Source organism: Oreochromis niloticus, unplaced genomic scaffold, assembly GCF_001858045.2.
Source record: "Oreochromis niloticus isolate F11D_XX unplaced genomic scaffold, O_niloticus_UMD_NMBU tig00007204_pilon, whole genome shotgun sequence".
Taxonomy (NCBI): Eukaryota; Metazoa; Chordata; class Actinopteri; order Cichliformes; family Cichlidae; genus Oreochromis; species Oreochromis niloticus.
In genome coordinates, this window is record NW_020328420.1 from 352,904 (window position 1) to 369,003 (window position 16,100).

The following is a 16,100-nucleotide window of genomic DNA, read 5'->3' on the forward strand; positions in this document are numbered from 1 at the left end:
TTCAAAAATACACGAGGTTCTGCACACTTCACTGCCATCCAACTTCACAATGTTTGGAGCGCTTCTGGAGAACACTGGTTTCCAGTCTTCATGAAGTAGCTGAACAGTTGGATAGGGGGTTTTAGGATGAACCTTTGAAGTCAAAAGAGAAGGTAGAGGAAAGCAATATCTTAGTCTCTTAACAAAAGATACATTTGTTTTCCTTTTATATAGACTAAATATTTTAATACACACACCTTTCCAAGTATGACAAAGAGATCCAGTTTCTCCTTGAAGACGTATGGCAGGAATAAAAGTGCAGCCCTTGTGTCAAGATCTGCCAAAAAAAAAAAACCCCAAAAAACAAAACAAGATCACCCATGCATTTTATCTGGCATTTCCAGTTACCTATAAAAATTATATAAAATGGAAGCCTTGAAGTTAAAAAAAAAAAAAAGCAAATACCTGGTAGGTCATCAGTGAGAGCCTCCTCTCTTGCATCAAGGTAGAGCTGGTAGAGTGGGGTTTTCCCTCGTGTAAGGTCAATCACCTTTGCTGCAACACATGAGAGCCCTTCACGAAATCGCTGGCTTACATTACCCGTTGTTGGTTGGATCCACCAGAGTTCGTTGCACAGCTACAAGTAAAAATTCATTTTCAGTACAAAATAACAGTGTATGAAAATGAAATAATCTAAAGTTGATATTAATTATGTATGGTGCTGCATAATTATTTTTTTATAGAATTTAACAACAATACTGTAAGAAGTTACATGATACAGTGGAGATTATTGTGGACTTCAGGAAGCACACAGCCCCACTCCCCCCATCATCCTGACTGACACCCTCATCACCTCTGTGGACTCATTCCGCTTCCTGGGTACCACCATCACCCAGGACCTGAAGTGGGAGCCCACCATCACCTCCGTCATAAAGAAAGCCCAGCAGAGGATGTACTTCCTGAGGCAGCTGAAGAAATTCAACCTGCCAACACGGACGATGATGCAATTCTACACTGCAATCATCGAGTCCATCCTCACCTCCTCCATCACCGTGTGGTACGCTGGAGCCACTATCAAGGACAAGCAGAGACTGCAGCGTGTTGTGCGCTCTGCTGAGAAGGTGATTGGCTGCAGACTCCCATCTCTGCAGGACCTGTACACCTCAAGGACACTGGGGCGTGCAGCTCGGATCACAGCTGACCCTTCTCACCCTGGACACAGTCTGTTTGACCTGCTCCCCTCAGGCAGGAGGCTCCGGTCCATTCGCACCAGAACCTCTCGCCACAAGAACAGTTTCTTCCCCTCTGCTGTTGGACTCATGAACAATAACCATATGACTGTTCCCACCACTAACACATGACCCTACACTGTGTTCACTGCATCATTCCATGTTTGGCACTGATCACCACCTGCACCCATGTATATATCTATCTACTTAGCACTTTTAATTCTTTAATTCTTATTTTTATGTCTATTTAAGCGTTATATGACAGTATGTTTGCACTAAGTACCGCAGCAATTTCCTAATGTTGTAAACCTGCTCAACATTTGGCAATAAAACCCTTTCTGATTCTGATTCTTCTGATTCTGATTCTGATTCTTCTGATTCTGATTATATTACAGCAGATGTAGAAGTTGTATCTAAATGGCGATTCTCCATTAATGAATTTGTATAAGGTCAAGTCCTGGATATTTTACTAACTGTAACAACAAACCACTGCTTCCTACTCTATGCATTATAATCTACAACATCTACAAAGACACCTTCCAACAAACGGCTACACTCTATGATCTCAGCTATGATAATTAAAGTTTGTGCTTTCTAGACATTCCCTGTAATGGAAAGAGCAGAGGGGTGTGGTACTTCATCACGGCCAGAAGGAGGCACTGTGTAACCATCAAACAAAAGACCCCAGTGTTGACAAGGCAAGGTACTGTACGTTACCACAGGGTATGAGGATACAGGTAGGTGGCAAAATCATTCAATCCATCATCAGTCACCGCAAATCAGAATAAATTTGTTACGTTCATTCAGGTCCTGATGTATTTTTATAGCTGCATAAAACTACTGAGAGAAAGATATTAAACAATAAAAGATAAATCCAGATAGATTCAATTAAATGTCTCTTTTTTAACCCATCATGAACTTCAGTGGTATTTTTAAGAGAATAGAAGTAGTTATGAAAGGGTAGTACTTCAGAAAGTCTGAGGATCCATGATTGCAAGGCCATTCAGAAATAGTCACAATATATCTTGACCCAGCTCTAATTTGTGAGTGAAATCTATGAAGGTGTGGATATTTAACAGTTTATAAATTTTTCTTCCTTCTTGAATTTGTCTTTCAAGTGGAAGACATTTGATTTCAGACGCGACGATAAGGCACAGCCCCTCACAAGCTCAGGTCGATGATGATGTGCTCAAAGATCTGCGTGTTTCCCTTGAAGCTCGAGGAAAAAATAAAGTCCCTGCGGTCGGTAGATACCACGGTGAAAGAGCGTGGGGCTTGGATGTACACCTCCTTAAAGCGGTCAAAGATTTTGTTGTCCTCATCCCACAGGTAGATCTGTGAGAAGGTGTAGTCGCTTCCCAGAGCCAGATAGTAACGTTCCTTGAAAGAGAACGGCTGGAGAATCATGGAGCCTCGAGAGGGCAAAGCTTGGATCTCAGCAAACTGTTTGGTGCCCCAACGCAGAACTTTGGAATCACCGATATACCGCGTCATAGCCAGGTAGAGCTCCTCCTTGATCCGGAAGTGTTTCACAATCACTACATCCTCCATGTTGGGGATCTCACCCTGCAGGATGAACTTCTGGTTGCTCCGGCTCCACTGGTAGATCACTGGAACCTGTGAGCGGCTCGCTAGAATAAGGTGAGCTTTCCCATCCAAGTCCAGAAACTCTACATCCGTGTCGCGGTACCACTCGTGCAGTGACTGGTACGAATAAAAGCCATTATCATTCCACTTGTAGAGGGTGGAGAGGCCAGCTTTTGAGCTGTCAGCAATCACAAAGAACCAATCAGAGCCAATCTGGAAGGCCTCAATATCATTGGGCTTAGAGATCTTGGACACTTCGATATCCTGGAACTTATTGAACCTGCTTTGGTCGTCATCAAACTTGTAAATGTGGGAACCACCAAACAGCTGAGCCACAATGACAAACACCTCATATTTGATGATGACAGATTTGCACCCCACAATGGACTGACCTAAAGGGCAGAGAAACACATGAATCGCGTGAGAATGAAACTGGGAGCATTCTGGGAGTGTTTGTTAGCCTAATGTGTGATTTAGACTTCCTAACTTACAGTGTCACTGGAAACTCCCTTTAACCCTTCACCCAACCTTCCACGTAACCTGACATGCACCTCCTGCCCACATAGCAAAATTGGTATGGCCCAGATCTGGCCAACACAATGTGCTTACACATGGCCCACATACCGCAAAGACTGACGGCCCTTTGGTGGCCCAGATCAGGTTTGCCAGAGGAGGCCCAGACATGGGCCAGCACAAGGCCAGTTGCAGACACACTGGTGGTCTGTGCTAGCCCATCTCTGGCACCAAAGGACCGTCATTCTTTGCAGTATGTGGCCATGTGTAAGTTGTGTGCAGCCACGGGCCAGTCGCAGACACACAGCTGACCCTGTGCTGGCCCAGATGTCAGCCAAATGTGTACCTTAATCAAGCCATGTAATAACAACATGTGCCGGAACATAAATAGTGCAAAAGTAACATTACGAACCTCTGTTCAGACAGTGAATGAACTGATTCTTTTACAGCGCATTTCCTTTCCCAAAGTCATACCTGAATTTGAAACATTGGCTACCATAGCAGTATAGTATATCAACATGGCACTTGGGTCTTCCAACTAAAATAGGAAAATAGGAACATAAACAGTGCCATCATTGCCAGACCTGGCCCACATCTGGTTGACATATACCCTGCCATGACACCAGTCAGTCAGAAGTGCCAGCTTGATGCCGGATCAGGGGAAAACCTGTTTTCTATGAGCCTGGGCCACATGACCCAAACCACAATCGAGCAAGATATGGCATGCCATCACATAGACAGTGCCATCTATACCAGGCCTGGCCCATATCTGGATGGCATACGTCTTATCATGCCAGAAGTCAGCCAGCAGTGCCGGCTTGATACCAGATCTTGGCCAGACCTGCTTGCTATGTGGGTTAGAGATGTAACTACACGTTGGGTCGACACAGCCTGCAAGGACTTAAATGGTTAGAAGGTTGCGCTGCAGGATCAAGAGGGGTTTCCAGTTATCTCGTAGGTTAGGACACATTTCCTGCAAAAGTCGAAATCAAAATTTACCTGTGATGTTATCATAAGTCCTGAAGTTCATTTCTATGTGGTCCCACTGGAAAATCATACAGCTCTCTGTGCTGGGAGCAGAAATGGCCACATAGACATCATTCTTATAGCTGAATGTGTCAACAGACAACGATTCTGAGGCCACAGACCTGGAAACAAATGCAGTTGATTATGAAAAAGAGACATCATTAAATCATGTATAACAGATAACAGTTGTATTTCAGTCACTGGAACATACAAGTGAGTCAGGTCCCTGAGTCCTCTGAAGGCATATTTGGATGTAGTCTCTAGTTTGTTACTCTCAATGAATCTATGGATCAACAAGAAGAAAAAGAAAAGTATATTTTTTGATCAATTTCAACATTTTGCCAGCTAGTAAACCAAATGGTAAATGGACTGGTTCTTGTACAGCACTTTTCTATTTTGCCTGAGCACTCGAAATCCTTGAAACCTGTCTAATTCAGATCAGGACCTGAAAGCACCAGCAGCCCAGATCAGCTGATCACAGCCTGTACACAAAGAAAATTTACTGAAGCTTTGAATAGAAATTGCGATTCTTAACCTCTTGTTGAGCCACTACAACCAATTTTAGAGTTCCCCCACCTGCTGAATCCCACTTTAACCCGTTCCTTACTCATTTTCTGTTTAGAGTCGCTCTCTACCAGAGGTGGGACCAAGTCATTGTTTTGCAAGTCTCAAGTAAGTCCCAAGTCTTTATCCTCAAGTCACAAGTCAAGTCTCAAGTAAAGTCAAGCAAGTCAGAGTCAAGTCGTAAGTCAAGACAGACAACTTTCAAGTCAAGTCCCAAGTCCGAAACTTTGAATTTCAAGTCCTTTCAAGTCTTTTTTTTAACCCTCTGGGGTCCCGGGTATAATTGGCCGTTCTTGACTACTTTTGATTTTACTTCTATATTTCACTTTTAAAATATGTTTTTCTTGCCTTGTTTGGTATCATTATTTACAGCACAACCTCAAATATCTGAAATTTGAGTTATTTTTTTCATTTTGGTATACTATATTAGCACAGTTGATCTAAATTCAGACAAAAAATTCAGAATCCGAGTAGAAAAAAGTTATATTTTTTTACATGTTTAACGAATCATTTTCATAACTTGAAATGCAAATAGAAATTGTACATTTCTAAAAATTATGCACAAGTTTTGCAAACAACAAAGTTATCTGGTACTATTTACCTAAAAATGCAGCCAAGGCCTCAGGCGTTTTTTATATAACCATTTAAATCTATTTACAGAACAATCAGGTGTGCTGCATCAAATAAGAAGGCACACAAATTATTTGTGCCAGTCCAAAAAATGTAGTTTGTTTTCAGTATAAGACAGAGGAGAACACCACAGGCCTAAACCCTGCAGGTCTGACAACTGGAGGTGCAACAGTCCAGTTTTCTATGTGGAGACAGCGTTTACACTGGAATCTGCCTTTGACAGCTTTTTTAGATCAAATATGAAATTCAGCAGTCTAACCGACACACAATACAAAACAATAACTACACAACAAACTAACTACAGCCTCCAAACACGCTAAACGTCACTAATGTCTCACATATGAAAACTCTCTCTCTCTCTTTCTTTCGCTCGCCCGCTGGCAATCCAGCGGCGCGTACACACGCAGCGGCTTCTCTCTCTCCCGTCTAAAATGCAGTGTTTTTGTAAGCAAGGATATGCCCGAACACTTCTTCTCGACATCGGCAGAAACAAACTTTTTAAGTTAAACTCTGTGGTCACCGAGGAGTTGAAAGAACTGGGTCTGCTCCATAGGCCTACCCAATCACCGACCCCCACTCCTATACTTCGTCCACAATGGAGGCGCCTCAAGCGGTGTGAGAGGAAGCAGAAGAGGGGTAAGCGTGGTGGCATCCGAGCTAGGCTAGCGGCTAGCCCACACAAACCCGCCATCCCCTCTATCGTTCTGGCCAACGTACGCTCGCTAGAAAATAAATTGGACGACATCCGACTGCTACGTTCATCTCAAAGGAATGTAAAGGGCTGCTGTGCTTTTGTGTTCACGGAAACATGGCTCAGCGACAGTGTCCCGGACCGCGCCATTCAGCTCGACCAGCTAACATGCTACCGTGCTGACAGAGTCATCGTCGCGGGAGGTAAGACCCGCGGGGGAGGACTTTGTGTTTACATCAATGATGCCTGGTGTCGCGATGCTGTTGCGGTCTGCAAACACTGCTCACCAGTGCTGGAGATTATGGTTATTAAGTGCCGGCCATTCTATCTACCGAGGGAATATACAGCCATATTACTGTGCGCTGTGTACATCCCTCCCTCCTCCAATGTCAACAACAGGAGTGAGGCACTGAATGAACTGTACCAGCACATCAGTGAGCAGCAGACAGCCCATCCTGATGCTTTTCTCATCTTAGCTGGGGATTTCAATCATGCAGACTTAAAGTGCGTGTTTCCAAAAATACAACAACACATAGACTTTCCAACAAGGGGAAATAACACACTGGACTTTGTTTACACCACCCAGAGAGGAGCTTACAAAGCTTTTCCCCTCCCCCACCTTGCCGCCTCAGACCATATTACGGTCATGCTAGTGCCTGCTTACAGACCGCTTGTTAAAGTCTCCAAACCAGTTCGTAAGCGGATACAGGTGTGGCCAGAAGGGTCTTCAGAGGCCTTACAGGACTGCTTTAACACCACAGACTGGAACATGTTTAAGCAGGCTGCCACCTATAACAACACCATTGACCTTCAGGAGTACGCAGAGACTGTTACTGCCTACATCAATAAGTGTATTGAGGATGTAACAGTCACGAAAACCATAACGTTCCGGGCTAATCAAAAACCATGGATGACAGGAGAGGTCTACAGGCTGCTGAAAGCTCGGAATGCTGCCTTCAGAGATGGAGACGAGGCGAGCCTGAGGACAGCTAGGGCCAACCTTTCCCGTGGCATCAGAGAAGCTAAGAGACAGTACTCCAGGAAAATATCTCATCACTTCAAAGACAGCAGAGACTCACGGAGCCTATGGCGGGGCATTCAGACCATCACAGATTATAAGCCCCCACCACGGACCTGTGATAGCACTATCCCTATGCTGAACGAGCTGAACACTTTCTTTGCTCGCTTTGAAGTCCAAAACAGTACCACCGCACAGAAGATTCCACCCCCTCCTGGTGACCAGGTGATGACTCTGTCCCCGCACAGCGTGAGGAGATCCCTCAGCAGGATCAATGCACGTAAAGCCCCGGGTCCTGACAACATTCCTGGTCGTGTACTGAGAGACTGTGCAGTGGAACTCACTGATGTCTTCACAGACATCTTCAACATATCACTCATCCAGGCTGTCGTCCCCACATGTTTTAAAGCTACCATAATCATTCCGGTTCCAAAAAAGTCATCTCCCTCCGGCTTTAATGACTATCGTCCTGTTGCACTCACTCCCATCCTGATGAAGTGCTTCGAACGACTAGTCATGCAACATATCAAGACTGTCCTGCCCCCTCCCTGGATCCCTTCCAGTTTGCGTATCGGCCCAACCGCTCAACCGATGATGCCATTTCCACTGCACTCCACTCAGCACTCACACACCTGGACAAAAAAGATTCATATGTTCGAATGCTGTTCTTAGATTTTAGTTCAGCATTCAACACTATAATCCCCCAACAGCTCACTCAAAAGCTGGTCCAGTTGGGGTTCAACACCTCACTGTGCAACTGGCTGTTAGATTTCCTCACCGGAAGACCTCAGGCAGTACGGGTCGGCAGTAATACATCCAGTACCATCATTTTAAACACGGGGCCCCGCAGGGATGTGTGTTGAGCCCCTCCTCTTCACTCTGCTGACCCATGACTGCACTCCATTATACAGCTCCAACCTCTTCATCAAGTTTACGGATGACACAACGGTGGTGGGTCTCATTAGCAACAGGGATGAGACCGACTACAGAAGGAGGTGAGACGCCTGGCCACGTGGTGTGTTGACAACAATCTCTCTTTGAATGTGGAGAAGACGAAGGAGATTGTTGTGGACTTCAGGAGAATGCACACCAAACATGCTCCTCTGACCATTGACGGAGTGTCTGTGGAGAGAGTGAGCAGCACTAAGTTCTTGGGTGTGCACATTACAGAGGATCTCTCCTGGACGTACAACACCACAGCACTGGCCAAGAAATCACAGCAGCGTCTCTTCTTTCTCCGCAAACTAAGAAGAGCAGGAGCACCAGCCCCCATCATGTACACTTTTACAGAGGCACCATCGAGAGCATCCTGTCGAGCTGCATCACTGTGTGGTTCGGAGCCTGCAATGCGTCCTGTCATAGAACCCTCCAACGCATAGTGAGAGCTGCAGAGAGGATCATTGGTATCTCTCTCCCTTCCCTCCAGGACATTTACAGCACCCGTCTTACTAAAAAAGCCCTTTGCATAGCGGCTGATCCCACGCATCCAATGCAAAGCTTCTTCAAGCTGCTGCCGTCAGGGAGGAGACTGCGGAGTCTCCAGGCCAGGACCAGCAGACTGAAGGACAGCTTCATCCATCAGGCTGTCAGGAAGCTTAACTCCCTCCCGACTCTGCCCCCTCTCCCCTCTTCTCCTCGACGGTTTCACTGAATTCTGTACACACACACACACACACACACACACACACACACACACACACACACACACACACACTCTCTGACTCACTCACTGGCCTGCACTAGTTACCAGTCACCTTGTGGAGCATTGGACTGCCATTATCTCATAAGTCTTTGTTGTTACATTATCTCTTACCGTACATTACTAAAAATTTGCACTAGTTGCCTATTTGCACTACTCTGCCTGGTTTACACTTAATGTCATTTACCCTTACTTGAATATTGTATATTGTATATTGTATAGCTTTCTTGTTATACGGAAAACTGTATTGTATCTATTTAAATTTTAACTTTTTTTTAATTATTTTACTTGCATTCTTTTTAACCACTCTCTTATATCTAAGTGTTCATTTGGTATTCATTGAGGGTTTGAGAGTAACGAAATTTCTATTCTCCGTATGTCCTGTACATGTGGTAGAATAGACAAATAAAGTTGACTTTGACTTTGACTTTTCCGTTGCGGGTGTCACTCCTAAAAACTTCCCCTTCTCCCTAAACAACCAAATGTCACATGTTGCCTTATCGTTTTTTTGATTGGCTGACATGGTAAACTCTAACACCAATAGGGAAGGGGTGTTTTTTCTTTTTCTTTTTTCACTGGCAAGTGGAGAGCGTATGCTAGGCTGTCTGTAGAAAACGCCGTTTTTGTCTAGCATCCCTGTTGAGAATAACCTTTGCAAATAAACAACAGCTAATAATATAAGATCAAAGTATTTTATTTGATGTATTGACATAAATGACAGAAGAAAAAGGCCATGTATTGCAGGACTACTCAATTACACACTAAGGTGGGCCAGATTTTCTAACCAAAAAAAAAATTTTCCCGGCTCAGACATGCAAAAGTTAAACACGACCATACACTAATTGCAAATTAAACACAGTGATTTTGAATTGTGATGTGATGGTAAAATAAATATGTCAGTCTAAACTGGGTTAAATCTACGGGGTTAATGATGGGGAGGAGACGGAGAGAGACTGAGTACAGCTACAGAACCCACTTTCTGAAACGGACCCTGCTCACCATTCACCGACAATTCTGAGCTAACAAGTTGCATGTTATTCTTGGATGCGCTTGCAGGACGGGATTTAAAATAGCATGACAAACATATCATACCTGTTAAAGCCAAACAGTATCATCAACGTAGCCCGAAGAACATTTGCTAATAAGATGAAGTTAGCTAAGTCAGCTGTCTCATCGTAGCAAAAAAAAAAAAAAAAAAAGCACCACCTACCGTTCTTTATGCAACTTTAAATGTCGGATAAAGTTGGAAGTTGTTCCATCTCCGTCTGTGATTCTCTTCTTGCATGTTTTGCATATTGCATTTCGTTTTTTGTTGACTACTTCGTAGTTTATGTACCCGAAAGAAATTACTCTTGGAAGCATTTTTGGCTCGAGCGTTTTTGTTCTTGTTTTTTTCAAATCTGGTTAATTTGATTGGCTGTGCTACAGCCCACGCTCACATACATACGGTGTGTGGTAAGAATGAATGAATGAATAAAGTGAATTAATGGTCCGCACTTTTTATATAATATGTATGTTAAATTTTAGATTTGGGTAAAATATCAAGTCTTTTCAAGTAAACAGGTTCAAGTCCAATTCAAGTCCCAAGTCACTGGTGTAAAAGTCCAAGTCAAGTCACAAGTCTTACAACCTTTTTTCAAGTCAAGTCTAAAGTCATAAAATTAATGACTCGAGTCTGACTCGAGTCCAAGTCATGTGACTCGAGTCCACACCTCTGCTCTCTACAATGTAGAGATATTTTAAAATCTTTCGTCTTTTTCTCTGCTCATGTTCTACCAAACTGATTCAAGCTGAGTATATTTATGAAAATTAAAATTTAAAGAAGTAAAGGTCATTTTCTTATGTACAGGGAGTGCAGAATTATTAGGCAAATGAGTATTTTGTCCACATCATCCTCTTCATGCATGTTGTCTTACTCCAAGCTGTATAGGCTTGAAAGCCTACTACCAATTAAGCATATTAGGTGATGTGCATCTCTGTAATGAGAAGGGGTGTGGTCTAATGACATCAACACCCTATATCAGGTGTGCATAATTATTAGGCAACTTCCTTTCCTTTGGCAAAATGGGTCAAAAGAAGGACTTGACAGGCTCAGAAAAGTCAAAAATAGTGAGATATCTTGCAGAGGGATGCAGCAGTCTTAAAATTGCAAAGCTTCTGAAGCGTGATCATCGAACAATCAAGCGTTTCATTCAAAATAGTCAACAGGGTCGCAAGAAGCGTGTGGAAAAACCAAGGTGCAAAATAACTGCCCATGAACTGAGAAAAGTCAAGCGTGCAGCTGCCAAGATGCCACTTGCCACCAGTTTGGCCATATTTCAGAGCTGCAACATCACTGGAGTGCCCAAAAGCACAAGGTGTGCGATACTCAGAGACATGGCCAAGGTAAGAAAGGCTGAAAGACGACCACCACTGAACAAGACACACAAACTGAAACGTCAAGACTGGGCCAAGAAAACACACAAGCTGAAACGTCAAGACTGGGCCAAGAAATATCTCAAGACTGATTTTTCTAAGGTTTTATGGACTGATGAAATGAGAGTGAGTCTTGATGGGCCAGATGGATGGGCCCGTGGCTGGATTGGTAAAGGGCAGAGAGCTCCAGTCCGACTCAGACGCCAGCAAGGTGGAGGTGGAGTACTGGTTTGGGCTGGTATCGTCAAAGATGAGCTTGTGGGGCCTTTTCGGGTTGAGGATGGAGTCAAGCTCAACTCCCAGTCCTACTGCCAGTTTCTGGAAGACACCTTCTTCAAGCAGTGGTACAGGAAGAAGTCTGCATCCTTCAAGAAAAACATGATTTTCATGCAGGACAATGCTCCATCACACGCGTCCAAGTACTCCACAGCGTGGCTGGCAAGAAAGGGTATAAAAGAAGAAAAACTAATGACATGGCCTCCTTGTTCACCTGATCTGAACCCCATTGAGAACCTGTGGTCCATCATCAAATGTGAGATTTACAAGGAGGGAAAACAGTACACCTCTCTGAACAGTGTCTGGGAGGCTGTGGTTGCTGCTGCACGCAATGTTGATGGTGAACCGATCAAAACACTGAGAGAATCCATGGATGGCAGGCTTTTGAGTGTCCTTGCAAAGAAAGGTGGCTATATTGGTCGCTGATTTGTTTTTGTTTTGTTTTTGAATGTCAGAAATGTATATTTGTGAATGTGGAGATGTTATATTGGTTTCACTGGTAAAAATAAATAATTGAAATGGGTATATATTTGTTTTTTGTTAAGTTGCCTAATAATTATGCACAGTAATAGTCACCTGCACACACAGATATCCCCCTAAAATAGCTCAAACTATAAACAAACTAAAAACTACTTCCAAAAACATTCACCTTTGATATTAATGAGTTTTTTGGGTTCATTGAGAACATGGTTGTTGTTCAATAATAAAATTATTGCTCAAAAATACAACTTGCCTAATAATTCTGCACTCCCTGTATTAATGTTACTTTAATGATACATTAATATAGCATAAGGTTCAATTAGCTTTGCACAAAAATAGCTGGTAGAAAAATCCTCCAAAGAGTTACTTTTACTGGAGTGGTTTTGCCACTAATATCTGTACTTCTGATTAAGTACAGAATGTCTTTGCTTTTGTCATCTCACACTCTTCATGTTTAAATCCATCTTTAATGGGACCACAGAGGAAATATTTGCTGGAGCACACCTCATGTCCCCCAGAATCCTTACTTTGTCCATGTGAATTTTAAACAATCAAATCTTGTGAAAATGGCCACAACTTGTATATTTAACACAGACATAATAGGGGAGACCGGGATAGTTGTAACGTGGGTCAGTTGTAACACTTCCAATTTCTCGGATCAGGGCTAAGTTTCAAATGATGCGACTCATCCTGTGCATGCCCAATTCAGTTCTGCTATCACATGTGAAAAATCAGCACATTTTGTCAAACACAGACAATATAACACGAAAAAAAGTAATTTGTATGCCAAAAAGTAAGTTTTTCTACTTTATTTCAATTTCTAATAGCATTATCTGCTTTGCAGTCAAGTGGAGCGTGCGTCTGTCCTCTCAGTAAGTGAGTGAGACAGTAGACAGCGGTGAGGAGGGCTGTGCGAGTGCATCGCAAAAACACATAAATATGCCTGACACCTATAAACAAAGCAGCATCTGGCTGCAGTTTAAAGACCTTTTTGTCTCTGTCTTGGTCTTGGTCTTGTCTTGTCTTGGTCTCGATACCCTCTAATCTTGGTATTGTCTTGGTCTTGGTTTAGGCAGTCTTGACTAAAAGTCTACAACTTTATTACTTTCATTTTCTTCCAAAAGCAGTTTTTGAAACATCTTTGTGAACTGACTAATGCTTGAACATTGCTGTAGGTCCACAGGAAAACTGTTCCACAGTTTTACCTCACAAATGGTAAAACAAAAGGTTTTAACCCTTGTCCGTGCTTTAAGAGTCTTCATCAATGTTCCCTCTAAGCTGCGCACGTGCGCAATTGCGCACTGCTGGCACGGTCTCTGCGCACAGAAAATCTGCGTTGCGCACAAAAAAAATCTAACCTGAATTGAAATTAAAATTAAAACTTTAAGAATTCTGTTTTGCAGTGTTAGTCAGTAAGTGACTGGCTGCTCCTGTATGGGATTAGAACGATGCCACCTTATCCTATAGTCCAGCCAATAATGCGATTCACATTCGTATACACGCAGCCAATCAACGTCGTTGACAGGCTATGACAGCGTCCTATGTGCCGACACCGGTGTTTTAGCTAGCAAAGCGGCGTGGCTGACGTGCAGTGAAGCCACATTAATGACAACGTGTACAACCATTGGAGATGTGAGCAGGACAGACGGAACAATTGACGGAAAAAGTGTGGACTTTATACCAGTTTTTAAATTGTGTAGATAGGCCACGTAAAATCAGAGTTATGATAAAAAATATATGCAATGTTTGGTTTTCTTCCTGAATACTATCGTTGTTTATATTTACTGCAGGAAGAAACGGTAAAAACGGCGTGTTATAAGGAAACCGCTCGAAAGCACTCTCCGCCTGTGAGCAAAAACAACACCAAAAAACCCCCCACCCTTTCCTATTGGTCGAAAAAAGTACCGTGTCGACCAATCAAAAAATGATATGGCAACGTGGCATCTAGTTGTTAAGAAACGGGGGAAGTTTAGGAGTGACGGCGGTGTTCTGAGATGTGAGAGATTTGAGACGTTTAGCGCAAATCTTGTGTAGTTAGTGTGTAGTGTAGTCAATAGTTTTGTTGGTGTGTCAGAACATTGAGGCGGCTGCTGAATGTTCCAGGTGTTACAGGAGTGATACATCTCCTGTTGTCAGGCCTGCAGGTATCAGAGAGAGATAAGATAAGATAAGACTTTATTGATCCCACGACGGGGAAATTTTTGCGTCACCTCAGCTCAGGTACAGATATCAGAAGGAAATACAAAAAAAATACAAATAAGTACAATCAATGAAAAAAGTAAGATAATACACTATATACAATGGTAGCACACACAGTATAATACACTATATACAATGGTAGCATACACAGTATGTGATTATGGATATGGTTGGAAATATGGAAGACATAAACTATTTCGCTTGATATAGCTATTGTACCACTACTACTATTCCTATTTATAGACATGTACACACACACATGTACACACTAAATATACATATGTATACATATACATACATATATACCTGCACATGTCCATACACATGGAAGGTCCATTATGCATGAAGTGGTGACCGTGGATGTTCACAGTGTCCAGTGACTTATGACATTGTGATGGAGGAGTTATAGAGTCTAACTGCTGTTGGGATGAATGATCAGGCTGTTGTTCTCCTTTATCTCATAGTGGACAGAAATTATTTTTTGGAGTGGCACAAATAATTTGTGTGGCATCAGATTTGATGCAGAACAGCTGATTGTTCTGTAAATAGTTTGAAATGTTTATTTAAAAACGCCTTGGCTGCATTAAAAAAAATAAATAGCTGCAAAAAACTTTGTTGTTTGCCAAACTGAGTTACTTTTTTGAAGTAGTAACTATATAATTAATTGCCCAGCATTGGTCATTATATACTGTATTTTGCAGACAGAGAGTTACAGGACTCTCTCCCAGACCACAGACTCAGACTCATGGTTGTTCAGCAACAACAAAGCAACAGACTGTGGACTTTCCGGTAACTATTTGGAGCGTTTGAGTTGGACTTTCCGTATCCATTTGTGCTGGGTGAACACGAGGCAAGTTTGGTTACGTTAGCTAGCCGGAGCTAGGCTAACGCCACGGTCCTTGCCGAAGGAGATACCGCCTGAGCGGACAGAGGGAGTTTTGAGAGTCGTCTCGGGAGAGAGTCGTTGACGGAGGACGATGCGCTACTACCGAGGGAACCGGAGTTTCGTTGCTAGCTGCTGCGAGCGGAGACGGTTGCTACCGCAACGAGCGAGTCTTTCATCGGATGCGGCCAAGACTTCACGGATACACGGAGGTATCGTTATTAAAAAGAGCTCCAACTAAAGCGCGCCAACAAAAAAAAATAGACTAAGAGTGCACTCAAAATAAAACTAGACAGTTGAGAAGAGAAAGACTAAAACATATCCCCCGGGGTTCTATTTTATTTTCTATATTCGTTCTTCTTCTTCAAAAAAAGGGGGGGGGGGTTGAATGTGAGTTTCTTGCAAATGTTTAATACATTTTCTAAACTGAGATCTTGTGTTGGTTTTATTGCATGGTGTTTTATCATTTAAGTATTCAGATACATAAGCGTTTACAGGCCAAGTGTATTTCCCATAGCCTCCAATTGATTATTTAGACGTGAGAATCATACGTTACCCTAGACTGATATTTATTTTCCGAGATGTATCTTTTATCACAGAATGTTTAACCAGGGTTAAGACTTCACCCGAAGGCATAAGGTGGGTTTTATTACACGAGCCGGTGGTAAAAGTGTTACAATTACAAATCGTGTTTGTAAATGCGTGTTATATTTGATTAATGATAGTCGAGTGTGTTTATGCTTCTCTGTGTATAGAGGATTGATTAGAATTGTGATGATGATGATATCCACTCTCACTGTCAATTTTCAGTAAACACTTAATCTGGCTGATGAATCTTCACGTTATTGATGTGTCGATAGTGAACAAAACGGCTCTTAGATCCGTATTTTGAACTGAACGACAGGAACCGG

At 42.8% G+C, this 16,100-nt stretch overlaps 1 protein-coding gene across 1 annotated transcript; it reads right to left on the minus strand.

Annotated features, from left to right (window-relative positions):
* Positions 1-1,874: 1,874 nt before the first annotated feature.
* Positions 1,875-14,686, minus strand: LOC109199721 (leucine-rich repeat LGI family member 2-like). The gene is made up of 4 exons (XM_019355039.2): positions 14,613-14,686; positions 4,546-4,617; positions 4,308-4,456; positions 1,875-3,187 (listed from the first exon to the last, which is right to left on the minus strand). Exons 1-4 carry the CDS (start codon positions 14,648-14,650, stop codon positions 2,370-2,372), a joined length of 1,077 nt encoding a protein of 358 aa, XP_019210584.1. The 5' UTR covers positions 14,651-14,686; the 3' UTR covers positions 1,875-2,369.
* Positions 14,687-16,100: the final 1,414 nt, after the last annotated feature.